Source organism: Palaemon carinicauda, chromosome 7 (genome assembly GCF_036898095.1).
Source record: "Palaemon carinicauda isolate YSFRI2023 chromosome 7, ASM3689809v2, whole genome shotgun sequence".
Taxonomy (NCBI): Eukaryota; Metazoa; Arthropoda; class Malacostraca; order Decapoda; family Palaemonidae; genus Palaemon; species Palaemon carinicauda.
The window spans coordinates 150,355,750-150,383,333 of NC_090731.1; the positions used below are offsets into that span (position 1 = coordinate 150,355,750).

At 43.8% G+C, this 27,584-nt stretch overlaps 1 protein-coding gene across 1 annotated transcript in view; it reads left to right on the top strand.

Annotated features, from left to right (window-relative positions):
- Positions 1-1,736: 1,736 nt before the first annotated feature.
- LOC137644063 (ras-related protein Rab-27A-like) overlaps positions 1,737-27,584 on the top strand; it is a 57,882-nt gene continuing 32,034 nt past the window's right edge. Inside the window, exons 1-3 of the mRNA XM_068376966.1 lie at positions 1,737-1,923; positions 2,730-2,803; positions 14,839-14,953. Coding sequence (XP_068233067.1) covers positions 1,768-1,923; positions 2,730-2,803; positions 14,839-14,953 — 345 coding nt within the window. The 5' untranslated portion in view covers positions 1,737-1,767. The remainder of the gene's footprint in view (positions 1,924-2,729; positions 2,804-14,838; positions 14,954-27,584) is intronic.

Here is a 27,584-nt window from a genome sequence, read left to right on the forward strand (position 1 = left end):
TTTAGCTCATGATGGCAGAAGAGTAAGCAAGACCCTGGCATTATTTAAGAATCTCTCTGTGGCACAGGTACAGTACTCCTGGCAGGTGGCTGGAAATGGCAGACTGCATTTATTGCCCATTACCTGTAGGAATCAACCCACAGGTCCCTAGATGCCCTTTTGCTAGGAACTGTAGTAGCTACACAGCAGGTGGTATAGCTGCCTCAGCTCCTTTCACAGGACCATTAGCATTGTATCGAGGGTGGAGGTTATGTGTTAGACTGGGATGAAAGGGAAGAAGAACTGGCTCTTTCTTTTCCTTTCCATCTTCCCCTCTCTTGGGGCACATCAGAAATCCTGTCAGCAGAAATCGAATTTCTTGCGGGTAAGCCCTACTTAGCCTGTAGCTTTTCTATTATGTAATATAGAAGAGTCATTCCCCAAACTCCCTACGAGGGGGAGTGTGTTTCAACCAAGCAAAACCATGGACATGTATATGCATCATTGATACTACGTAGATATTTTCTGCTCCGCATCCTTTATTGCGCAGGCTGTGGACCCACTGGTATTGATAAACCATAGGTGCATGTAAAGAACCTTAACTCTGCACCACATACAAGGGCCTGAGTTTTTGGTAGTCCGGGATAAGTACCTAGTTAGTTGGAATAGGGACTTTCTCCCACTTATGGATGAGCTTCCTATGTAAAGGATCATGGTTTGCATTTGTGCCACAACAAATGACAAATTTGGAGATAATTGTATTTTTCCTAACTATACAAACTTGAGTCCTTTATTCATACTTTGTTGCCATCACCTACCCCCTAGAAAGTCCTGGCTGCAATCAAAGTGAGTGATCAGTTAACAATAAGGGTGACAGGGCTTCCCTCGTCCTGATACCGGCCACCTTGTTATGAAAGTTTAATTGCCGTGTTCACCAGCTTCGCTGATATTCTATCCCTATGTAAAGGACTCAGGTTTGTATAGTTAGGAAAAATACAAATTATCTCAAAACTGGTGTGCTTCCGACAGGTGGAAGGGTGGTGCTTCTCTCCCGTTCTCACCAACTGTTATTACCTACTGTACCTCGTTAATGATTTCAATGGCCTTTCCAGCTCTGCTGAAGACATGTTCCCTATTTTAAAAAGGTCTAGGGTTTGTATGGCAAGGAAAAATAAAGTTCACTTTTAAATTTGTTGTACTTTATTCTAAAAGCTATTGCTTGGCACATTTATAATAAATTCCTGTGTCTGGTTAATGTAATGATACTGTATAAAGGGATTTTTTATTTTATTTAGATAAAACTGGTCAATATTGGTCTTTTCTTTATTTAAGTAGTTAGCTGCTGCAATGGATTTTTCTTTGGAATAAAATCTTTTGTGTACTGCGGTTAGCAACCTGCACCTAAATTCAACTTATATTTTGGTAATGCATAGTGCAATCCATTTTTTTTTATTACAGACTTGAATAGGCAAGGTTAATAGAATCAGAATTGTGACTTGATTGTTACTTTGATATGATCTTGTATGTGTGACCAACATGTATTTACAAAACTCTTTGTAACCCTAGGGTTAGAGTGTTGACAACTTGAGAATGAAATACTGTATGTCCCAGCCCTTGGTTGGTAGTAAGGAGTAATACTGTGTTTGCCATCATTGATTATCATAATATTATTGTAACATCTTTACTTTCTTGTGAAACTTGTCAATATTATTTACAAGTTTGTAAATTTCAAGTGAATTATTTCTCCTGCAGTTGACATACTAGAGCCTGATTATTTTTTTACAGACCATGAGTAGTGGAAAAGATTATGATTATCTCATCAAGTTTTTGGCCTTAGGAGATTCTGGTGTTGGGAAAACCAGTTTTCTTTACCAATATACTGAGGGCATATTTCAACAGCAGTTCATTTCAACTGTTGGAATCGACTTTCGAGAGAAACGTCTGGTAAGATATACATACATAGATTTTTTTCTAAATATACCTGTGCCATTTTTAAGATTTTTCTCTTATTTTCGACATCAGCCATTCAGCCACCTGGTTTAGATCACCCCAGGAGTTCCAAACGTAACTGAAACCACATTATACGTAGTAATTTGATAAGTAATTTTCTAATGCTAGCTGGCTATGGCCATTAATAAATAGTATAATTTTTAAATTTGAGTATACAATTATACAGCCCATAGGAAAGCTTAGTTGACTCTCTTTTTAAAATTCCACACCAAAAGCCAATCATACATTTATAAGTACAAACATAGATTAGAACATCACCCATTTCTCCTTAGTCCAAGAAATTATATGCTGTCTGGTTAGACTTATTTTAAAACAGATGTAGAACATAAGTATAATAAAATAGAGAAATTGATTTGTACACCTTTAAGACCAAGATGCCTGATTAACTGCCAGGCATGGTAGCTGCTAGACGTATGAATTTTATGACTTTGTTGTATGTACTTAGACGTTTGAAGCACTCAACTTATTCTCTGGTCCTCAGTCCCTCAGGGTCATTCGTGTGCTTGATAAAAGTAATAGTCAATTTATCTGCTACATCTAGAACACAGGAATTTTGCATGACTTGTATTATTTAGTGTTTAAATAATTTGTTACCATAATTCTAGAGAATATGTAGACAATGTGTTTGCTGTGCTACAATACTTTTCAATGGAATTTTTATATCACTAATATCATCTATTGAGAATATCGTAGACATTGTAGTAATACAGATTTTACTCTACTGTATATTTTTCTTGTAGATATATCGAGGAGATGGATCAGGTCGGCCACAGGGAGTTCATCTTCAGCTTTGGGATACTGCGGGCCAAGAAAAGTAGGGCTTTAAGTATTTATTCACTTACATTACTTGGCTATCAAGTATAGTAGATATAGTCTTCCCATTAATCATAATCCACTAAAAGATCTGAATATATTAAGTAATGGTTTGTATTACAGCTTATAATTTTGAAATGTTTTTGGGTGTAATGCACTGCATCATTATTTTTTTTATAATAGCTAACATCTGCATGATAAAAATTTTTAACAAGTTTATGTACTCTTTCATTTTGGTTATTCATAACTGTTTACCAGCTCAACTAAGTTGCTTCTTATAAATCCTTTAAAATAGTACAATCTCTGATTAGTTATTGTTTTCATGCAGTAAATTTGGTAGAAATTCAGCAAATAAACAGCCAGTTAGATATTTGCATTTAGATACTGAAGGATTTCAGTTGCAGATTGCAAATTGATGTAGACAACCTAAAGGGTCTATGATGATCTGTAATTGCTGTAATTATAAATTTCTAGACATTTTTTTGGTTAATGTAGCAAATTTTAAATTTTGATGTGTGTGTACTGGAAATGAAATTACCATCAAACAACCTGCAGGATTCCCTCAATAGAATTCTTGTACTGTGCTCTAAGGCTCACTTCATATGAGTGGATTTTTTCCGCATGGAAATATTAATGCTCTTTAGAATGTCAAAAAAGCATGTCTTCACACAACCAGTTGTTTTTTGCACGGTTCGACTGCATCAGTGCGCAAAGTACTCAGTCTGTCAGCGATTGTTCGAGATGGAGGACAAATTTTGTGGATTAATATCCGAGAGGTATTGATTTACTAACCGCATGCATTGCTAATCTGCTCAGTGCTTGACAGTTTAAAATACTGCACTTCAAAAATCTATGGAGCCCTTCAATCGGGAGGTTTTTTCCCCATTAGTAGTCATGGTTCAGCTGTTGCAGTGGGTAAACATTCCTCTTCTGCTGCTACTTTTCAGTGATTAATATGAATTCTTATTATCATTGTTGTTAATATTATTATTAGTATTACTTTGTATGGACACACTTATAAACCCTACGCTATTAAATAAGGATTATACTTTCGGCAAAGCTGAAACTAGCCATAAGACTTTTAGTGAGGTGAAACTTCCCCACTGCTAGTTAGCGGGGGTGTTAGGTGGAGTAGCCGGAGAAGCCACACACACACAATTGTGTTGTCTAGTCACTTTTTACTTTTGTCTCTCTCGCTTCTCCAACTGTATTTTCTTACCTTTGACTTTTTTTTTTTTTTTTTTTTTTTTTTCCTTATTCACGATTCCGAGAGTTTCTGTTTTTTACAACACTCTCTACCTTAGCTCCTTCATTCTAATGCTACAGCATGGAAACAAGGACTGACTGGGTGCCTCCACGCATTCCAGTAGGGGGGATCCCTTCGGGGGGACCCCAGAAGTGAGCTTCGGTCACGTTTCGCAGGAAGCGCTTCATGCCGACCTCCAACTTGAGCAATGTTTGTTGATAAGAAACAGAGAGCGCTGCCCAGGGGTCCATCTTCAGGTGTTAGTTTTTTCCCCTTCTAAGGGAAAGCCCCTCCACCTGCCACTGTTCGGCATTTTTCCTGCTTGTAGGGAGAATTGCTGACATGGCCACATTCCTTCAGGGATTCTGCCAATTTCCTGCCCTTCGTCGGGTGACTCCTTCAGGGAAAACCCAGTGAACAAGCTTCGGTTTCGTTCTCAGGCAACACTCGATGTCAACCTTCAATTTGACATAGAGTTCATTGAAGGGAAGCAGTGTGTGCTGCCCAGAGGTTAGCCTCCAGGTGTTGGAATTTTCCCTTCTGAGGGAAAGTCCCTCCACCAGCCACTGTTTTGGAATGTTCCTGCTTGCAGGGAAAACCACCAACAGCAGTAACAAGGGTTGGTCGTTCTTTCTCTTTTCGGGAGAGATTTCCTTCACTTGTACCAGAGAACAAACTTTGGCTTCGTTCTTAGGCAGCACTCTATGTCAACCTTCAATTTGAGCTAGAGATTTTTGAGGGGAGGCAGAGAGTGCTGCCCGGAGGTTCACCTCAAAGTGTTGGAGCTTTCTCTTCTGAGGAAGAGTCCCCACACTAGCCACTGTTTGGTAATCTTCCTCCATGTGTGGGGATTGCCGATGGGCGATTCATCCATTCCTCGCTCTTCTACCTTCGAGAGCAGCCTTTTGCACCACCCTGGGATTGTCACTCGTCATGTCAGGATCATCACTCGCCAGGTCATGATTTTCACTCATCAGCTCGTGATCGTCACTCGCCGTTTGCCAACTTGCAATTCGCCAACTCATGATCGTTGCTCTCCAAGCCATTTACCAGCTCAACGCTCATCGATCCCAGCTCGGTGTTCACCAACTAACTGTTCGCCGATCACCAGCTTTCTGTTCGACTGCTCGCCAATCGCTGATTCGCCAGCCTGCCGTTCGCCAGCCTGCCGTTCGCCAGCTTGCTGATCACCAGCCACCGATCACTGTTCGCCAGCTCGTCGCTCGCTGATCGCCAGATTGTCGTTCACCAATCACCAACTTCGCCAGCTCATCACTCGCTGATCGCCAGATTGTCGTTCGCCAATCGCCAACGTCCCCAGCTCGCTGAGCGCCGTTCACCTGTACGCAGTCCTCCAGCTCTCCATTCTCCTGATCGCCATTTGCCAGCTCGGTGTTTGCCAATCGCTAGCTTGCTGTTTGCCGACCACCAGTTTTCTGTTTGCCGACCACCAGTTTGCTGTTTACTGATCACCAACTTTCGTGAGTTTCACCAGCCCTCCGATTGTCATTTACGAGCTCACTGATTGCTAGCCGCTGATCTCCATTCGCAGTTTACCGTTCGCTGATCTCCGTTCACTGGTCACTGTTCGTCATTCACTGATTGCCGTTCACCAGCTCGCTGGTCATTGATCACCAATTTATCGGTCGCTGATCTCCAACGTTTGCCAGTTCACCAAGTGCCGTTCATCAGTTCGCCATTCGCCAGCTCGCTGATCGCCGTTCAACGATTGCCGTTCGGTAACTCGCTGATGGCTATCTCGCCGTTCGCCAGATCGCCGTTCATCAGCTTGCTGATCACCAGATCACGTTCGCCAGCTTGTCGTTCGTCGGCTCGTTTTTCACCAGCTCGCCGTTCGACAGCTCACCATTTCACTTGCTCTCTGTTCACCAGCTTGCCGTTTGCTTGCTTCTCGTTTGATGTTTGCAGACTCGTAATCATCACTAGACTCAAGATCATCAATAGTTGGCTCTCCGCTGGGTTACTGTTAGTACCAGCATACACTTTCAACACCTTACAGTTTTCTTCTGGATACTTTGCCTTCTGGGGCAAAAGTCACTTCTGTAACTATCTAGCCCGACTGAGACCCTCACTGCATTGAGGCTTTTGCCTCTCATGAGTCTCTCTTACTTTTCTGAGAGTACTCTCATCTAGACGACATTGATCGTCTTCACACCACTCTCTTTGGTTGGGGCTGCTTCGGTAGCCCTCCCACCTGGAGTTGAAGTTTAGCACAGATTTCCTTCTTCAAACCTAACCCAGCTCTCTTCTTTGATGGCTGGGGTAATGCGCAAGAACTAACCTTGGAGCTTATACCCCTCTCGCCTCTTTGGTTTGGTTCTTCACAAGCAGGGTTATTCGGTTATTCTTTCTCCGAACTTCGAAGAACCCGCATACACGGGGCCAGGATCTTTTATCGACTGCGACACACTTGCCAATGTTCAATGAACATGCGTTCTTCATTTACACTTCATCTTGCTACCGAATGGCTTATGTGCCATGTGCCTCAAAGACGAGGTTACTGCTTTGACTGCTACCACCTCCCTCGCTTCAATTGAGTTTTTATGAATATCTTAAGAGGTGATTCTCCATGGATAGGACCTGTGCTAGTTGCACAAGCACTGTCAGCGAATTGGATCTCGGATGCGGTTGCGGAGACAGATTCCTTGAATCTGCTCCTCCGCCTGTGTCAGGAGACATAACCCCATGGGGTTACTCCCTCTTTCATTCCTTCATATCTAGGGGATTGAATTCAGTGTTGTATAATTTGACAGCTACATATAGCAACTTAGTTGCTAAGATCTTCCATATGCATCTGAGGATCTGGTCAACCCTTGGATGGGTGACCTCCTGGGAACACCAGAGGTTGTCGGCATCTGGCATGCGCCAGGTCTCCGTCGGTGTGAGCATCTTTAGCCTCCATCTACGGAATCCTTTCCCGGAGAGACATTCGTCCAACCCTTACTAGACTCGAAGTCTTGTTTGTCAATCCTCGGATAGTGACTCTTCCGTTGCCTGATCTCTCTCTTTGGCTGAGCTTGGTTGATAGGAATGGTTTCCTCTCTTGTCTGTGAGTGAGGTTTTCCAGTATTGGAAAAACCTCTCCTACGGACTCGAAGTACTCATCTCTCTTCGCCAAGGACAGATATTTTACATTAAAGCAACAAGAGCATACACTCCTGTCTCTTCCTTCCTCCTTTGATGAATTGGAAGTGGTTCTCTCTTTATCCTCATGATTAGAACAGCTGGTCTTGCAGGAAGACATGGGTCATGAAGATACCGCTGAGCGGCTATGGTCACTTCTTCCTACTGAAGTCTACAGTTTTAGCCTCTCTTCGGGTAACAAGTTTTATCTTCAAACTTTGTCAGAAGAGAAGAAGGCTTGCAGCTATACAAGCAGTTCGTCCATGACTTACTGTACAAGTTCCACCACTATGACTTCTTCCTGGATGTTCGTTATCGGGCCTGTCATGTCAAGGAATGGTGCTCCAGTTTAGATAGCACATCAGTTTCTTCATTTAATATTGCCTTGCCTATAGCAACACACGGGCTCTGGCATTGGCAGCACCTCAGGTTTTCACAGGGATTTTTTCCCTGGGGTCGACCTGCTCCTTCAGGATCGGCTTCATTTTCCAAAAGACTCTGGGACGACCGACTGATCCTAACAGTCTTGAGCTCTTTCAAGACATCTCCTCGAGTTACTAAGGTCCAAAGATTGGAATAAATTTCATGATACCAGACTACTGTATCGAATTTGAGGCATCCACAGACATGGTCATTTGACTGCAGAAGCTCCTGCAGGTTTGTCAAGCCCCCATTAGTCTCCATCAAATCCAACCCCTTCAGGAATAGTCAGACTCCAGGTGTTTCAGCACCATGGATCTTCTTTTTCTCTGGTTCTCTACGAGATCCGAACTAAAAACGGTCCTGGTAATGAGGTTGTCAGACGAGAATATCATCCAGGGAGTCGACCTCCTCGTTTATTCTGGATTTGATGCTTCCTACAGATGCATTAAAGAAAGCAGGTGAAGCCACATACGGTACCTCACGTCCTCAGGACTAGGGTCAGAGCACAAATGGTCCCACTCTCTCAAATCTCCTTGAATTGCAATCTTATCTTCTTTTGGGAAGAATTTCCTATAATGACGGCAGAGCTTTATGGGAAATACTTCCCTCACCAGTTTGGTCTCCTGTAACGGAGGATTCCGAGTACATGATTTGAAATTATCCAATCCCCCCTTCTGTGGGAGACTCCCTTCTTCAACTTCTGTTCAGAGGTCTTCCTACTTTCGAGAGGGACTGCAGATAACAATGACAGGCATTAATCTCTTCTTCCTGCAGGAAAAAGACTTCTTTCACCTGCAGGCTCCTTTTGTGCGATTCTTCCAAGGATAAATGGCTTCTCTTATCCCGGGTAGTCTTGTCTTGTTAAAAGATTCGACTAGCCCATCAGTCTTGCCTAGCTAGCAAGACTCAACTCACTTAACAGACGCATCACGCGCAGTGATATGTATGCAACTCACAGTGGAGAACCCATAGAGAACTTTCCTTATGACACGATCTACTTGGACCACCACAGGTGAACATTTCTCACATAGCGTATCTTTTTTGCGACCCCATGCCTGGAAACTATTAAGCTCCTCCTCTCTCAAAGAGTACAACCCTTTTTGCAACAAGTTGCGAAGAGGATGTCTAGATACCAAAGTTTTTTTTTTGGCTTCGGTTAGGGAACTTTTTTTCTGTGGTGGGGATCATGTATGGTTTGTCTCTTCTCTTGAGGACACCATTCCTGGAATAGTTCCTCAATTTTCCATCAGGAGGAAGGCTGCTCCTCATCTCAGGCAATGGGAGGCCACTGCTCGTTCCTTGAGCATCTCCTTCGGACCGAAAGGTTAAACCTTTCTTACATGTCACCATTGTTGCTCTTCATCCAGAGTTCAAGCCTACATACCTGCAGTCGGGTGATAAAACGCATTCACGAGGCATGGTTTGCTTCCTTCTGTCCTGGGTGTGGTCCCCAATGACTGAGGACCTCTAGATCTTCACCTGATCCTGAGGATGAGTCTCCCCCGGTGTTACCTGAGGCCAAGAGAGTAGGCGTACCCTATGGGTTGCCTTTAACATATCTCACTCACGATGAGGAACTGAATAATATCTGACTTCTTTCCAGACAACTCGGACCCCAGGTTCAAGCCCTTCGGTCTGAAAGTCATTCATAGTATGATCATTGGTCTTCACCAACAACGATTACGCCAGTGATTAACTGAGGTTCTATCTTGAGGAAGATACAATAGCTCGCCCCGAGGGTTCGGCACGATTTGCCAACACTGGGAAGGTCAAAGGAGGCTCACCAAGAACACGTTCTTGACTTGGATCTACAAGGTCATGGAGCGGACATTAAATCCTTATCCCTCTCCTTATAGAGGTGACCTAGAGCTCATAATATTAAGGGTAGGAATACGCCCCTAACGTTTACGAACAGCTACTATTACGCAGGCCATGCCATTGGTGGGTTGGAAGTGCTAATGACCTTCATCTCCCACTTCCACTTCCTGCAAGATGTGACCTACAGGATATGGAGATGCTCTCCATTGTCTTTGTGTTGACTACACAATAAATGGTTTATAATGTCTTGAGCTCCTTGATGGACAAGTAGCAGATGGAGAGGGCAAAGTTAACCAGAGATAAGGCTGGGATGATTGACAAAGAATAACTGGGTCTTTTTTTCTTTCATCTTTGCCCCCCTACATTGCTCTGCAAAGCTGACCTCCACTGTCTGCAGGTATAACCTTTCCCTTGTGTAACCTGGTATAGATAGATATACTTGTTGCATCCCCATACCCCCTGGCGAGGTGGGATTTGGTAATGTCTCTGGTTAATTTTAAGATTTCTACATCTCTAAGATTGTCTAGCATCACACATAAACCAAAATGCTCAGGCCGCTAACTGTGCTTTGCACGTATAATTTAGTGACGTGTCAGGGTTTCTCTCTGTTACGTGCAGAGCACGTACAGGAAAATCCTAGGTCAAAGACCAGCCAGTTGGTTCAGCCTTCCACCCTCCTAAGGGGTGAGTCATCTCTATTAAATAGCTTAAGGTTTGTATGTGTGTCAGAATAAATGACAAATTTGGAAGTAATTTGTATTTTTTCCTAACATGTACCTATCCCCCAAGAATTCAAGCCTGCAATAAAACGTGACTAGACAACACAGGTGTGTGTGTGTGAGTGGAGTGACTGGCTACTCCGGCTACCCCAACTAACCCCCTACTAACTTACGGTGAGGTAGTTCTACCTTGCTAAAAGTGTTATGGCTAGTTTCAGCTTTGTCAAAAGTATAATCCTTATTAAATAGCTCCAGGTTTGTATATGTTAGAGAAAATACAAGTTACTTCTAATTTTGTCATATTGTAATATTGATCATATCTTATCATGCCAATGTCGAATCCGCAGGTGGGCATTGTTATTTGCCTCTCTGATCTCTTTATCTGAGCAATGAGGGCCAAGTGAGCACCCTTATAGGATAAGTTCAATTGTTTGTGGCTTTGCCTCACAGGGGGATTCAGGGTTGGTGGGTAATCCCATTTGTGGCAGTGATCTCCAGTTTTGCCCACTATTACCATTGGTCTGTTTAGGGTTATTCAGTCCTTCCAGGTAAGGATTGTTTTACTGGGCAGGTTTTGTTTGGGCTGGACACGCCTTGTTGGATGGCCATCGGTCACTTTCCTATCACTTTCTAGCCTATGAGCAGCTACACGGATTGGTTCTAGTCCATCCACTGTTGCGAAGCTTTTGCGATATTTCAGTCTTCACCTAGCTTCCTGATGATTTTGGAGTGGATACTTAGGGTCATTAATTTGTTTATGCCTTCCAGTTTTTGCCAATGTTTCTTGTCGGATATAGTGTGGTGGGATACCAGCTATTTTATATAAAAATGGTAGAGGTGTTGATTTTGGGTACCAATAATAATCCGACAGGACTTATTTAGCTTTGGGTCTACCTTATGTGCATGGCATGATCTTGCCTACACTGGTGCACAGTACTTTACAGGAGAGTAACAAAGTGCTGGGGCTGTCTGTCTCATGGTCTGTTCTCCAGCTGGTGTTGGCGAGTTTGCTAAGGAGGTTGCTCTTAGTTGCTACCTTATGTTTGCTTTTGTTTGTGTGGTCTTGAAAGGAGAGCGTTCTGTCAAGGGTGACACCTAAGAAGACTGGGTAGGGGTGATTTTTCAGTTCTTTGTCACACCATAATTTTGATCTTTAGCTCTCTGTTTGCCGGGTGATTTTTCAGGTGGAAGGGACACACCTGCGTTTTGTTTGGATTAGCATTGAGATGCCACTTTTTGTATTAGGTGAGGAGGGTAGTCAGGGTGTTTGAACAGTTTTTCTTCGATGGTAGTGAAGGAGTCGATTGTGTAGAAATGCAAAGGTCATCAGCATATATGTACCTGCGGATGCTCTGGTGCTGCGGCTGGTCATTTGAATGGATGTTAAATAGTATTGGCACCAGCATGGCTGTGATATGGAAATGCCAGACCACTTTACTGCCTTATACCTACGGGAGTATACCCACAGGTCCCTTGACGTCTTTGTGGTTGGTCTTGTGGTGGCTGCTCAAGTAATGGTGTAGCCAGCCCAGTTCCCACACATGACAGGAAGCATTTTATTTCTGGTAACATATACAGTAGATGTAAGTCTGGAATGAAAGGTAGAATGACTGGCTCTTCTTCATTTTTCTGGCACCTCTCTTGGGGACAAAATGGTCGAAGCATTGCTTTGCTGGGTCTGAATTGAGGCTGTTAAGTTACACTTCTGAACTCCATTCTTTAGAATCCAGAAAAGTATCTCCCCCCCATCCTTCCTAAACCAAGCATATTATTTAGGACTGCAATCCTCTGTGGGGGTAGGAATCCCACCTTTGACATCATATCAATCTTCTTGGATAGGCCAGGCCCTATCAGCTTATTCCTCCCTATGACAGACAGATAGGAATTTGTTGGTGTCTTATCCTTTGCTCCCATAGGGAACCAGGCACATTTATACTCCCAGAAAAGAAAAAGAGACAGCCAGTTTTGGTTCTAGGGGAAATTCGTGAGTCTCCCTAATTTAAAGGATGAAAGATTTGTATAGTCTTAGGAACAAATAAATTTTTAAAATAATTTGTACTTTTCCTAGCTATACAAACCTGAGTCCCTTAAAGTCAAAACTTCCCACCTCAACCACCCTTCTCAGACCTGAGCCAAAGATCGAAAGTGAAGAGCTTCGAATAAAGCAGTTGTGGGGGGGGGGGGGGCGGGGTGATACGTGTTAGGCTACTCGTCTGTGCTCACCCCGTCTCGTTAACTACCTCATTAACAATTTCAATGCCAGTTTCATCTCTGCTGAAGACATGTTCCCTATTTTAAAGGACTCCATTTTCCATAGCTAGGAAAAATACAGATTACTTTAAAAAGATTTCTTATTAAAAGGGTTGTGTGTAATATCACTATTTTCCATGGTTATATTTTACTATTTAGTGGAAGTTTTTAATCAAGGTTGGTCCATAGTTTTAGAAGTCTTTATCAAGGTAGAGAAGAATAGGTGCCGGATGCAAGACGTGTAGACAAGATGCACACAATTGAAGGTCATGTGTGTACAGGATCCTTTTAGCCTGCTGCTCTTTCACTATGTGCCTGATCTATTCAAATTTGGCGGCCCAACTTCATACGTTTTGTGTTCCAACTTTTCTCGCATATTAAAGAATGAATCATTAGCTCTAATTCTATAGAGCCTTGAAATTTAAGACACTTTTATTCTCATCCTAAATAATGATAATAATAGTAATGTGTGGATTCAAATTCACAGATGTAAGAAATCCTTCTCTGGTATTGAATGGCATTGCTATTATTTTGAAAATGTTTCACTAATTCAGTATTCTATGAATAATTAAAGTATAGATTTTTATGCAGTAGAAAAGTATTTTATTTCAGGAAGCACCAGCATGCAGTATTATATCACTAACAATTTGTATCCATGTAAATAAGAATACAGGTACTTCAAGTATTCAGCATGGTATGCCATGGACTGTGGCGGTCTTCAAAACTATATTGGACTCCCTAGCTACTCTTAACTTATTGATGTTTGGTGGAAAACATGATCACCCATATAAGGTCATTTATTTTTACAGTATATATGATACACAGTAGTCAGAATGTAGTCAGTAAAGGATTATGCCAGACATAGCAAAAGTGAGATGTCTATTCTTTTTTACTTGGCATCCACTACTCGAGAACTTTCTAAAGATAATTGAATGTAGTTTTTCCAAACATCCATTAGTCTAGCATGAAGTAGTATGCACTAATATTTTCTTATGCTTGTGCAACCCTTATACATTTAGTTATCATTGCACTAAAAATTTAAGTTCGGTTTTTAATAGAAATCCAAAAGTGCTAGAAATTATGGCAAAGAACAGAGATTACCATCTTTTAGAGTAAAGGCAATTTATGCTGTTACGTAATTTTATATGGCTCACAGGTATTGTGTGGTACCAAGTTTGATAAGCTTTGGTGGTTCTTTATTTGGGTTATGCTTACAGTGTTGTATGAATAGCTCATTGTTTTTTTATTAATGGTTTATAGTGTTTTCTTGGCTCTTTAGCTGTATTGTTTTTCTTCTTCTCTGTTCCTTCCTGTCTCTTGGAGTATTTATTCCTCTTCTTATTTGTAGTAAATTCAGGTTAATTTTTTTTTTGTGAGATTCCAAACGTTCTGGATTACATTTACTCGCAGTGAGTTTCATATATGTAAAGGAAGTTAGATTGCTTTGTGGAATGGCCATATAGCTTTGTCAAGTTGCAGGTTCCAAAAATAATGGGTTTACATAATTTTTTTTCATTGTGTTATCCTCAGAGAAATTTGCTGTACAGGTTTTGTTTGAGTCTCCCAGGTTCCAGAAAATTCTTTTTAGCACTTGCTATGGTTGAATTTAGAGTGAAGCATGGAAAACTTTGCTGTTGGTGATATATCAGTCACTGTAGAAAGGATTGCATGTACATCTTCCAAATTCAAAGATAGTGGTGTGATAGCCCACCAGAGCTAAATGAATTATTAACCACCTCTGGTATCACCATAGTAGTTTTTCAGTATCGGTTGATATACCTGTACTTTCTTTGCTCTTAGGAGATGAAGTTGCATTTAAAATAAGGGTGTTTATGTTGCTAAGTCCTAGACTTCTTTTGAAACTTATAGAATTGTTTTATTGGCATCATTATCTTGTAATCTACATTCATATTCCAACTTAGATTTTGTTTATTCTATTTGCCAGGGAGTCTTGAAGTACATTTTCAAATGAGCCGAGTAACCTGATTTAGGTATTTTAATTCAACAAACTAAATTTGAGATTGAAAATTTTTTAATGTAGATTTTTTTCTGAAAGACCTCAATTTCACAATTGATAATATTTATTAAATTTTTACTTGAAAATCATACAAAAGGATTGTTACATGATCTTTGTTTTTCAAGGAAAGCAAGGAAATTACAGTATGGTATTACACAATTAAACCAGAAGATTTGTAGTTGGTAATGTTATTAAGAAATCATATACCCATATAGAAGCCACTCTAGACTTGAAGACTTTTTCCTTTCTTTGTGCCTACAGTACTTAGAGCCTACAAAACTTAATATTAATATTACAGAAAGTGTTCTAACATCCAAACATGGTGATCTTTGCACTTTGCTTCATTTCTAGAAGTGTTGATGCACTCTTAGAGAATCAGTTTAATACATAGCTTACTAATAAGCACTTGCATTTTGTAGGTTTCGTAGCTTAACCACAGCATTTTATCGGGATGCCATGGGCTTCCTTCTCCTGTTTGATTTGACTAATGAACAGTCATTCCTCGATATTAGAAGCTGGTTGGAACAACTCAAGGTAGGATGAGGATGCATTTAATGTGTGCTGTCAAATGTTTGTGATACTGTGTAATATTATCTTGTCCAAAATACGTAAGAAATATGTTGCTTTGCCATTTTCCTGTGACTGTGAAGTGGAATTTTGGTTATATGTAGTAATTTCTTTATTTATGCAGGGATGCTTCTGTCTCCTCAGTAAAAGACGCTCCTGTCTACATATACTTGCTTACTCTGAGAGGTTAGGTATTGAAACAGGAAATCAGAATTACTTTACAGTATATTAACCACTTTTTATGCGTACAGTACGTGTTTAGCTATTACACTTAATTTTTTCTTGTAATGACTTCTTTCTTCTTGTTACAGGACATACATAATCCCATCAACTCATCTTAATACTGTACTAAGCATAACCTTCTTAATGGATTTTTGGTTTTTTGTTTACAAAGATTTTGTAGTCTTTAATGGAGTTGGCTTATTAATGGTAGTTAACTGATACACCAAGTATATTGTCTCCAAATCAAGTTGGTTATGTTGACAGAAGGTGGTCTAGGTTATTTATATTGTGTGAGGAGAATAAACTAATGGTATGGGGTTAGAATTAATAGGAATTTAGTCAAAGCCAATGTACCTGAGGCTAGTAGTAGTAGTAGTATAATACTCAAGAGAAGGATTAAACTGAACACAGGTACTTAGTAATGTTTGAGAATGCAGAGGCACAAAAAAAGATGTGCACTGTGTGGCGACAAATCAAAGATTGAAAATTGAGGCCTGTTGATGATGTAGGTGCATTGGCGAGAACTGCAATGATGGTTCTTTGAAGCATGAAATATAGACTTCTCCTGGTCAAAAAATGCAACAATCTGAATTTCTAAAATTCCAAACAGAGGTCATGAGTCACACCTCTTAACTGACCATTTGAGTAACAAAATAGTAGATGTTGAAAAGGTAATGGTCCATAGTTTATACAATTGTTTCTGTTAAATGTGAGATTTTCAGAGCTATCTGCATTATATTTTGGGTATTGATATTAAGCTGATGTTGATGTTAACTCTATTTCTTTTTATTATTTCTGTTTATTATCATTTGTTCTTTGCTTAAAATGGCTTCTATTAAACATTTTAACTCCACCTACTGTGAAAATAACCTTCCTTGAAATCACCCAATTTTCATTTCTAATAGAGCAATCCAGTATTAATGTAAGAATGCATTAGGTAGTTTTATTTGTGCGGAGTATCCTTTATACCAATACAGTTTCATATGATATAGAAATTCCCTTGAATTACTTCCTGATAAAGATCTAGTATATACAAATTAAGAATTTAATTGATAACTCATACCTGTGCTTCCTGTTAGGGGCAGAGGAGCCAAGTTGCTTTATATCAGTACTGTAGGTATTATCCATGAGTAAGACCTCCCTTCGTGGAAATTCCTGTCTCTAGTCAAATGTTTTAATTTCCCTAACTCTGTTCCATTTTATGTCACATATCCCCACATCTCAGAAAGTGTTATGTCCAGTCAACTCTTAAATGAATTTGAAATTAGATGTATCCAAATCCCTTTTTTCCAATGTATAGTTTTCTGATGTTTATTTCCAAATACAGGTACATTATGTGCTGGAAGTTACATTCTCATAAATTAATGTGATTTCCCTTTAATGTTCCTTTTAAAATTACAAACTTTCTGGACCAGCCCTGTGAAAGTTAAGAATTTTATCTTGGTGGTTTGGCTGGACTAACTAACTAACTGAAATTTTATCAGACTTGAAACATAAATTGTTTTATAGGATTTTCATTAATAAGTATGTATTGGAAAAACATGCAAAATAAAAGTGACATCTAGTACAGCATCTGCACAGCCATCATTTTCCTTCAGACGCCTCTATGGAAAATTATGGAAATTTACTGTTAATATTTACCTTCTGTAGAATACAGTTAAAATTTTTATAGTGGACTATGTTCAACATTTTTCCTACATACCAGTTTTGTCTAATGCCGGTGGTGTTAAAGTCCTATTGGGTATATGGAAGTATGGATGGAGTGCTATTGATATGCTATTGTTGAATCATCTAACCAGCTTTGTCATTCAAGTGTCCTTGTTATTCAAGTTGATTTCTATATATTTCTTTTGGCTGCATGAGGATTTATGTTCAATGAATTTGACTTGAAAATAGGTTTGTATTTCACAAAAATTAGTTGGTCCTAAAATGGATGAATCATGTTTCTGCTCAACTTTATTATCATAACCAAAACACAACTAAAACTATTTTAGTTTTAAAGAGCAGGTTCAACTTGAATTTTGAGATTCAGACATTAATAAAACATACAATTATATATTACAGTGTACTGTGGAGTACTGTACTGAAGTTGTTTTGATACTTTAAAACTTTTCTGTTACAATATACTGAAAGTTTTTGTGAGAAAATGGCCCATTAACTCGTGAAAAGAAAGGATTTGAGTTCTAATGGTAGAATGTATAGTGTATGTAGGTATCTCTGTATGAGGATCCTAATTCAAAACATTTGATGGGTTTTGCTGTCATTCTGATGACTCAATACTTTTCTAGAATAGCTCTTATGTAGATTGTTTTCCATCCCTTTTTTGCAATCCTAGTTGTAGTTATTATTGGAACATATATTTTTAGTAAATTCATAATAGTATAGTGAAATGTAATCATAGACAAATTCCGTACAATTATTTGATTATAGGATACAAAACAGAAGGTAAAAATTGGTCTTTTTCAATATTAAACTTAGCCGGTGATCATATAAGCTGTCAGCTCTGCTGCCCGACAGAAAAACCTAAGGACAAAATACGCCAGCGATCGCTATACAGGTAGGGGGTGTACATCAACAGTGCCATCTGTCGCGCAGGTACTCAAGTACTCCAAGTAAACACAGAACCAATTTTCTCTCTGTCGTGCCACCGGCAAGACCTACTAAATACGCTGTTGCTTACTGGATTGATTTTCACAGTTTTGGTGAAGTACTCATTTCTGGTTATTAGCTTTCGCTTTGCAGAGGTTATCTTCAATACTTCCTTGCATTCTTTTATTGAATTTTGGATTACCCTGTATTTGTTGACGACTTGGATAGATTTTGAATTCCCCCTTTGCCTAATTCAAGATGTCTGACCCTTCTCAAGTCCCCAAATACAGGAAGTGTAGTGCTAGGGACTGTTCAAGGCGTCTTCCGAAGGCCTCTATCGATCCTCACACCATTTGTTCCAATTGTCGGGGTAAATCCTGTCAATGGGAAGATCGATGTGAGGAATGCGTTGGGCTTTCGGAATTCGATTTTCTCGAATTCCTGAAATATTCACGTAGGCTAGAGAGAGATAGAGTCAGGAGGAGTTCGTCTCGCTCAGTTGATTTTTCCTCTCCCCATGCCCCACAACCTATTCCTCCCCCTGTAGTGGTTACTCCTGATCCCCCTTCTAGCACTCAACAACCTTCGATGGCAGATATGATGCGTGCCATCCAGGCTCTGGGTGAGAGAGTCGAGTCATTGGCGAGTGACCGCAACCAACTCATGGCAGACGTCAGGGAGTTGAAGGGTAAGAGTACAGTGGGAAGTGAAGTGAGTGGTAGTGCAGTGAAAAGTGTTAGTGTTGCGCATGAGGGTGCGTCTGTTCGTGCCTGTCGTCCTCCCAGTCCGGGACCTCTTGCAAGCTCCCAAGCCCAGGGGAGAAGCAATGTCGTACGACCAAAGGGTTCGACAGGCTTTAATCAGCGGACAGACGTTCCCTCCGTGGTTTCGGACGTATCTTGCCAAGATCGCCCCACCCACAAGAAGACGAGAGAGCCCGTACATTCCTCGTCTGCGGAAGAGGTTTCACGTCAGAAACGATGGACCAAGGTCTCACGGCCTCTCAAACGCAAGGTCCCTTCCGCGGCAGTCCAACGACCCAGGTGTAGCCACTGGGTCAGTTCGGACTCGCTGCAGTCTTCCGATGACTGCACACCTCCTAAGAGAGGCAAAGTGGTACCGCAACAGGCAGTAACACCGTCTGTTGCCGCACCTGCTGCTGTAGACCCTAAGTGGTCTTGGCTACAGTCGATGCAGACACAGTTAGCATCTTTTATGCAAGAGTATCGTGCGGAGAAGGTTGACGCTGCACCCGTTAGCCTACAACCAACCACGGTTGTGCGTCCAGCAGACGCTGAGGCTACCTTCTCGCGCACTCCAGCTCCCATGCGCAGTGTACCCTGCCAGCCGCACGTTGACGTTCACCGACGCACGGAACCCTCCGTTGACGTTCGCGAGTTACCACAACAACAGGAGGGTGGAGTTAAGTTGCCTTGTTTTGACGCTGTGCGTCAACCTCCGCAACCCACTGTGGTTACCGCTACTCGCCCGCAGCAGACTAAACAGTCAGGAGTAGAAGCTTTGCGCACCCACACAGCTATGGTTGTTGCCAGCTCACAGACTGACCAACAGTTCCATGACGTTGCGTCCAGTGCAGTCACGCATGCACCCGTGCTGCCAGACTCAGCCGACCAGCTGATTCCTACTCCTTTGCCGCTTTCTCCTCAACATTCAGACGATGGATTCTCTGATGATGACGACGCTGCACATCTTGACGACCCGCACACGGACATCGACAAACCCAAGACCACGCCTCCCTCCTTGGACTTTAGGAAAGTGCTTGCACTGTTCAAGGATTTATATCCTGACCAGTTTGTGTCTGCAGCACCACGCTCTCCTCCCTCTGAGTTCGCTTTAGGCACGCAGTCATCCGCACCTGCCTTTACGAAGCTCGTCCTCGCCCGCTCGTCCAAGAGAGCTTTAAGAGTGCTGGGAGATTGGTTGCAGTCCAAAAAGCAACTTGGGAAGACAGCTTTCATGTTTCCCCCTGCCAAGCTTGCTTCCAGATCTAGCGTCTGGTATGCCACGGGAGAAGTTCTCGGCTTGGGAGTTCCTGCCTCTGCCCAGGGCGACTTCTCCTTGCAGGGAGGCTTCTTGGAAAGTCCATCAACAAGTCCACCACCTCCGTGAACCATTCCCTCATCGGCCAGAACGGAGCTATCAGGATCATCCGTCCCGAATCGAGGAGGGCGAATTTCCTGACTACCAGATTGATGATCTTGAACGGGGGAAAAGCATAAGAGTCCATCCCCGTCCAATCCATCAAAAAGGCGTCTACTGCTATTGCCTCTCTGTCCGGAACTAGGGAGCAATAGATGGGGATCCTCTTGGATAAACTGGAGGCGAAAAGATCGATGAGGGGTCTCCCCCACAGCCTCCAGAGACTCTGACAGACCTGTTGGTTGAGGGTCCATTCTGTGGGAAGGACCTGCCCTTTCCTGCTGAGCATGTCCGCCCTCACATTCTTCTGTCCCTGAACAAACCTCGTCAGCAGGCTTATCCTGTTCTCCTTCGCCCAAAGAAGGAGCTCTCTTGCTGTCTCGAAGAGAGACAGAGAGTGAGTCCCTCCTTGCTTCCTGATGTAAGCAAGAGCTGTGGTGTTGTCTGAGTTGACCTCCACAACCTTCCCAGACACCAAGTCCTTGAAGGCCTTTAGCCCCAGAAAAATGGCCATCAGCTCCTTGTTGTTGATGTGCCATCCCAGCTGAATTCCTTCCCAATAGCCTGAGACCTCCTTGCTTCCTAGTGTTGCCCCCCAGCCTGACTCTGATGCATCTGAAAACAACACTAGGTCTGGGTTCTTCTTGTGTAAGGAGATCCCTTCCCCTAACAAGGTTGGGTCCAGCCACCACTTCAGAAGAGTCTTGACTTCTATTGGAATGGGGAAGGAAAAGGAGTCTTCCTGCATCTTTCTGTTCCATGTCTTCGAGAGAAAGTGCTGAAGAGGCCTTAGGTGGAGTCTCCCCAGAGAGACAAACAGTTCGAGGGAGGATAGAGTCCCCAGCAAACTCATCCACTCCTTCGCTGTGCATCTCTTCTTGTCCAGGAAAGTTCTGACTTTTACGAGACACTTGGTCTGTCTTTCCTGAGAGGGAGAAGCCCGAAAAAGAACTGAATTCAGAACTATCCCCAAATAGAGAATAGTCTGATTCGGTCTGATCTGAGACTTCTCCCTGTTGATGACCAGGCCTAGATCCTGAGCTATCATAAAAGTCTTCCGTAAATCCTCCAGACATTTCTCCCTCGATCGTGAACGAATCAGCCAATCGTCCAGATAGAAGGATATCCTTATCCCTTCCTGATGCAGCCAACCTGACACATTCGCCATTACCCTGGTGAAGACTTGAGGAGCCGTGCTGAGACCGAAGCAAAGAGCTCTGAATTGGAAGCACTTGCCCTCCATTACAAACCTCAGGTACTTCCTCGAAGTCGGATGGATGGGGACATGGAAATATGCGTCCTGCAAGTCGAGGGACACCATCCAGTCCCCTGGACGTACTGACGCCAGCACCGACTGAGTCGTCTCCATGGAGAACTTTGTCTTCTCCACAAATACGTTGAGAGCGCTGACATCCAGGACGGGTCTCCATCCGCCCGAGTTCTTGGGGACCAGAAACAGGCGATTGTAAAAGCCTGGGGAGACTAGATCCCGAACCGGTTCTATCGCCCCCTTGTCTAGCATTTGGTTGACAAGGTCTACTAGAGCCTTCTGTTTCCCAGGATCTGAGTACTGGGCTACTAAGGCCAGCGGAGCATCTGCGAGAGGAGGTTTTTTCAGAAAGGGGATCTTGTATCCTTCCTTGATGACTGAGAGGGACCAGGTGTCCGCCCCTCTCCTCTTCCAGGACTGCCAAAAACCTGACAGTCTTGCGCCTACTGTCTGGAGGAGACGAACTTCATTTCCTGGAGCGAGGTCTGAAAGAACCCCTGGTAGATCTTGGTCCTGAATCTTGCCTTCTCCCTCTAAAATCTGATCTTGAAGTAGTCCTGCCCCGAAAGGGCTGCTGGAATCTCCTTTCCTCCCGTTTCAAAGAAGAAGGAGGGGCTGCAAAGGGCTTAAGAGCAGAACGAGATAAAAGGTCTTGGGTGGCTTTTTGGGCCAGAGAACGCGTAATGTCATTAACCAGGGACTCGGGAAAAAGATGTTGAGAGAGGGGGGCGTAAAGAAGCTCAGACTTTTGAGCATTGGTAACAGACCTAGAAGCAAAAGAGCAAAGCAGAGCTCTCTTCTTTAGGACCCCAGCTGAGAACAGAGCAGCCAACTCATTCGCCCCATCTCTGAGGGCCTTATCCATACAGGACATAATGCTGGTAAGGTCCCTAGATCCATCCATCTGTTCAGTTTTCCTTGCGAGAGTCCCAAGCGACCAGTCTAGGAAACTAAAAACCTCAAAGGCTCTAAAAATACCTTTGACGAGATGATCCAGGTCCGACATTGACCACATGACCTTGGCTGAGTTGAGAGCATGCCTTCTAGCAGAGTCCACTAAACCAGAGAAGTCACCCTTGGAGGAGGAAGGCACTCCCAGACCCAAAGGTTCTCCAGTTGCATACCACATACCCGCTCTTGAAGCAAGACGAGCTGGTGGAAACGAGAAGGAAGTCTTAACTGTTTGTCTCCGCTCCATCATCCAGTCATCAATCTTCGTGAGAGCCTTCCTTGCGGAGATAGACAGCTTCATCTTGATGAAGGCCGACTGTTTCTTGGCCTTCTTTCTGTTAAATTGGGACTGAGGAGATTGAGGGGCAGCAGGTTGGAATTCCTCTCCAAAAAGTTCAAGAAGGGAGCGAGAGAGAACTTTGTAATCTCCCACAGCGTCGGCAGGATTATCATCGTCATCAGAAACATCCTCGAGGGCCTGATCCACATCTGCAATATCCTTCGAAAGAGAAGGATCCTTAGAACCCGACAAGGGCAAATCAAAGGCATCATCCTGCAAAAGACGGGTTGCATCCTGGAGTCCCGCGCTAGAAGAATCCTTGGAACGAGAGGCAGTATCGTCCCGAAGAGGCAGGGTGGTATCGCCCTGGGACCGAGAACGAGAGGCAGAGTCGTTCTGTCGTCGAGAGCGAGAGGCGGTATCGTCGTGGCGGCGAGAATGAGAGGCGGTATCGTCGTGGCGGCGAGAATGAGAGGCGGTATCGTCGTGGCGTCGTGAACGAGAGGCGGTATCGTCGTGGCGTCGAGAACTAGGGTCGGTATCGTCGTGGCGTCGTGAACGAGAGGAGGTATCGTCGTGGCGAAGCGAACGAGAGGAGGTATCGTCGTGGCGAAGCGAACGAGAGGAGGTATCGTCGTGTCGAAGCGAACGGGAGGCGGTATCGTCTTGGTATCGAGAACGAGAAGCAGCGTCGTTCGATAAGGTATCGTCCCGGTATCGAGAACGAGAAAACGTATCGCCCTGGTATCGCGAAGAAGTATCGCCTGGCGAAAGCACACATTCCTCATCCTGGCGTAGAGAGGGAGAAGTTCTCTTTAAAGAAGAACTCCGTTCTCTCTTAGAAGCAGACTTCTTAATCGGCAACGAGTCGTCTTTACGTCTGTCAGACTGGGCGTGAGGGCGGCTAAAGGCTTGTACTAAAGTCAAAAGTTGTTCCTGCATGACAGACATAAAGGATTTAGCAACATCAGCTGGGTCTTGCGGACCCGAAGGGGGGGGCTGACGAATAACACTCGTATCTTCGGCAGCAGGCTTCGTCCTTTTCACAGGCACGGAGTCGAAATCATCCTCCAACGGACAAGGTTCATAACTGCTAGAACCGGGAGAGAAAGAACGAGACCGTTCGTCGCGGTTCCATCTCCTCTTAGTAGGTCTTGAAGCTTCATACTTCCATTTACGTCTGGACGAATTCGGAGAAGAAAACAACACATCCGACTCGTCTTTCCCGTGACGGTCAAGAGCAGCCTGGGAATAGACAACAGAACTGTCTGAGGCGACGGCTGACCGAGGGTACGTACCTCTCACCCCCTTTCGGTCATCGACGTACCTTCTCCCTTGGTCCTGGGAGCTTGGTAGAGGTCTAGGCCTAGGGGTATGACAGATTCGGTCGGTCGCCACCTCCACTGCACTAACACAAGCACTTTCACTTTCCTTACCTTTAAAGGCCTCCAGCTGTTCTTTAATGGCCTTCAACTCGGCCGCCAGGCTAGCGTACCGAGGGTCATCCGTAGATACGGAACCTGTAGGAGGTGCAGGAGTTACTACCTCAAGGGAAGGATCAACTTCCAAAGAGGAATCAATAATAGGATCAATAGATAAATCTACGCTAAGTTCGTCTTCCTTACCACTAACAGACTTAGACTTAGACCTAGAAGCTCTCCTAACTCTATCGAGCTCTAGCTTACGCACATAGCGCTTCATAATTAACCAATCTTTCTCATCCAAAACCTTACATTCCCCACACCTATTATCAAGGGCACAAACAAAACCCCTACAATGAGAACAAACAGTGTGAGGATCAACCGCCATTTTGGGTAGTCTCACCTTACATTCCTCATTCGCACAGATACGGTAATGACTCTTTTCACTCATAATGAAAAACAGCAAAAAAAAGCTAAGAGAAAACAAAATACAACGATCGCCAAAACCCCAAATCAGAGTACTTCACCAAAAAAGCAGACTGGTACACCGAGCAGGGAAAGCGAAGAAAAACTCTTAATGACGGACCAACGTGTTATCGATCCGGCCGGCAGAGATGAACTGAAGAACAGAAAACGGGAATGATTCCTCCTACCACCCTTTAACGGGTGTTACCACCCAACCACCACAAGGCGGTTGCCTAGTTTTAGAAAAATTCTGCCGAAATAGAGATAATTAGCTATGTATATATAACTGCCAGGTAAGTATTCACAAAACTTTGTTTTATCATAAAAACTCCATATTTGTTGGACTCCTTCGGATTTAGACCATCTGATGAAAGGAGTATTCAGAGCGTTCGAAGTTTTTAACTTTTTGGACTGGTGTTTGGGAGCGTTGAGCAGGAAGACCTCCCCTTCTGACAAGGAAACTTCCATGCTCATAATGTCCTGCATGGACAAAGCCATACGGGACGGTTCTAGTGAGCTTGCGGCTTCTTTCGTTTCCGGGGTCCTCAAGAAACGGGAACACCTTTGCTCCTTCTTGTCAGACGGAGTAACCCCATGTCAAAGATCGGAGCTTATGTTTGCTCCTCTCTCGAAGTGCCTCTTCCCCGAGGAGTTGATCAAGGAGATTGCTGCCTCCTTGATTCAAAAAGACACACATGACCTGGTTGCGTCATCCGCACGCAAAGCCACCCCTTTGCCCTCCGTGTCTAGACCCAGGATGGATACTCCAGCGTCAAGGTTCATTCCGCCCTTTCGTGGCAGAGCCTCCAGCAGAGGAGGTGCTCGTGCCGAAGGTCAACGTGGGAGCAAGAAGAAAGGTTCCAAGTCCTTTAGAGGCAGAGTCTGACTGCCACCTTCTTCAGACAGCAGCGGGAGCCAGGCTCAAGAACTACTGGCAGGCCTGGGAGAACAGGGGCGCAGACGCACAGTCTGTGAAGTTACTCAGAGAGGGGTACAAGATTCCATTCTTGCGCAAGCCCCCTCTAGCAACAACTCCCATCGACCTCTCTCCCAGGTACAGAGAGGAGGACAAGAGACTAGCTTTGCAGCAAGAGGTGTCTCTCTTACTACAAAAGGGAGCGGTAGTCAAAGTCCGGGACCATCAATCCCCGGGCTTCTACAACCGTCTCTTCTTAGTCGTGAAGAAGACAGGAGGGTGGAGACCGGTGCTAGACGTCAGTGCTCTGAATGTCTTTGTCACAAAGCAGACGTTCGCCATGGAGACGACAAAGTCGGTTCTAGCATCGGTCAGGAAGGAAGATTGGATGGTCTCTTTAGACCTCAAGGACGCTTACTTTCACGTCTCCATCCACCCAGATTCCCAACCTTTTCTAAGGTTCGTTTACGGGAAGGTTGTATTCCATTTTCAAGCCCTGTGCTTTGGCCTAAGCACGGCGCCTCTTGTTTTTACGAAACTGATGAGGAATATTGCCAAATTCCTGCATTTAGCAGACATCAGAGCCTCCCTCTATTTGGACGACTGGCTTCTAAGAGCTTCGTCAAGTCGTCGCTGTCTGGAGAATCTAAAGTGGACTCTGGATCTGACCAAGGAATTGGGTCTCCTGGTCAATATGGAAAAGTCCCAACTCGTCCCATCCCAAACTATAGTGTACCTAGGAATGGAGATTCAGAGTCAAGCTTTTCGGGCTTTTCCGTCGGCCCCCAGAATCAGTCAAGCCCAAAAATGCATCCAGAACATGCTAATGAAGGACCGATGTTCAGTCAGACAGTGGATGAGTCTGATAGGGACGCTTTCATCACTGGACCAGTTCATTGCGTTAGGGAGACTGCACCTCCGACCCCTTCAATTTCACCTAGCTGTTCACTGGAGAAAGGACAAGACGCTAGAAGCGGTCTCGATCCCTATTTCCGAGAAGATGAAGTCTTCACTGACTTGGTGGAAGGACAACATTCACCTCAGAGAGGGTCTGCCACTGGCTGTTCAGACCCCCGACCACGTTCTCTTCTCGGACGCATCGGACACGGGCTGGGGTGCGACATTAGACGGTCGGGAATGCTCGGGCACGTGGAACGCGGATCAAAGAACGTTACATATCAACTGCAAGGAGCTACTGGCAGTTCATCTGGCCTTGAGAAGCTTCAAGTCCCTCCTTCTAGACAAGGTGGTGGAGGTGAACTCCGACAACACCACAGCCTTGGCGTACATCTCCAAGCAAGGAGGGACTCATTCGATGACGTTATACGAGATCGCAAGGGACCTCCTCACCTGGTCAAGAGATCTAAACCTGTCTCTAGTAACGAGGTTCATTCAAGGCAACATGAATGTCATGGCAGACCGCCTCAGCCGGAAGAGCCAAATCATCCCAACAGAATGGACCCTTCACATGAATGTATGCAAGAGACTATGGGCCTTGTGGGGCCAACCTACCATAGATCTATTTGCAACCTCGATGACCAAGAGGCTCCCAATTTATTGCTCGCCGATTCCGGACCCAGCAGCAGTTCATATACTGTAGATGCCTTTCTTCTGGATTGGTCCCATCTAGACCTTTATGCATTCCCCCCGTTCAAGATTGTCAACAGAGTACTGCAGAAGTTCGCCTCTCACGAAGGGACAAGGTTGACGTTGGTTGCTCCCCTCTGGCCCGCGAGAGAATGGTTCACCGAGGTACTGCAATGGCTAGTGGACGTTCCCAGAACACTTCCTCTAAGAGTGGACCTTCTGCATCAGCCGCACGTAAAGAAGGTACACCCAAGCCTCCACGCTCTTCGTCTGACTGCCTTCAGACTATCGAAAGACTCTCGAGAGCTAGAGGCTTTTCGAAGGAGGCAGCCAGAGCGATTGCTAGAGCAAGGAGGACATCCACTCTTAAAGTCTACCAGTCGAAGTGGGAAGTCTTCCGAAGCTGGTGCAAGTCGGTATCAGTATCCTCAACCAGTACCTCTGTAACTCAGATAGCTGACTTCCTTTTATACCTAAGGAAGGAAAGATCTCTTTCAGCTCCCACGATCAAGGGTTACAGAAGCATGTTGGCAGCAGTCTTCCGTCACAGAGGCTTAGATCTTTCCAACAATAAAGATCTACAGGACCTCCTTAAGTCTTTTGAGACCTCGAAGGAGCGTCGTTTGGCCACACCAGGTTGGAATTTAGACGTGGTACTAAGATTCCTTATGTCAGAAAGGTTCGAGCCGCTACAATCAGCCTCCTTTAAAGATCTCACTTTGAAGACTCTTTTCCTC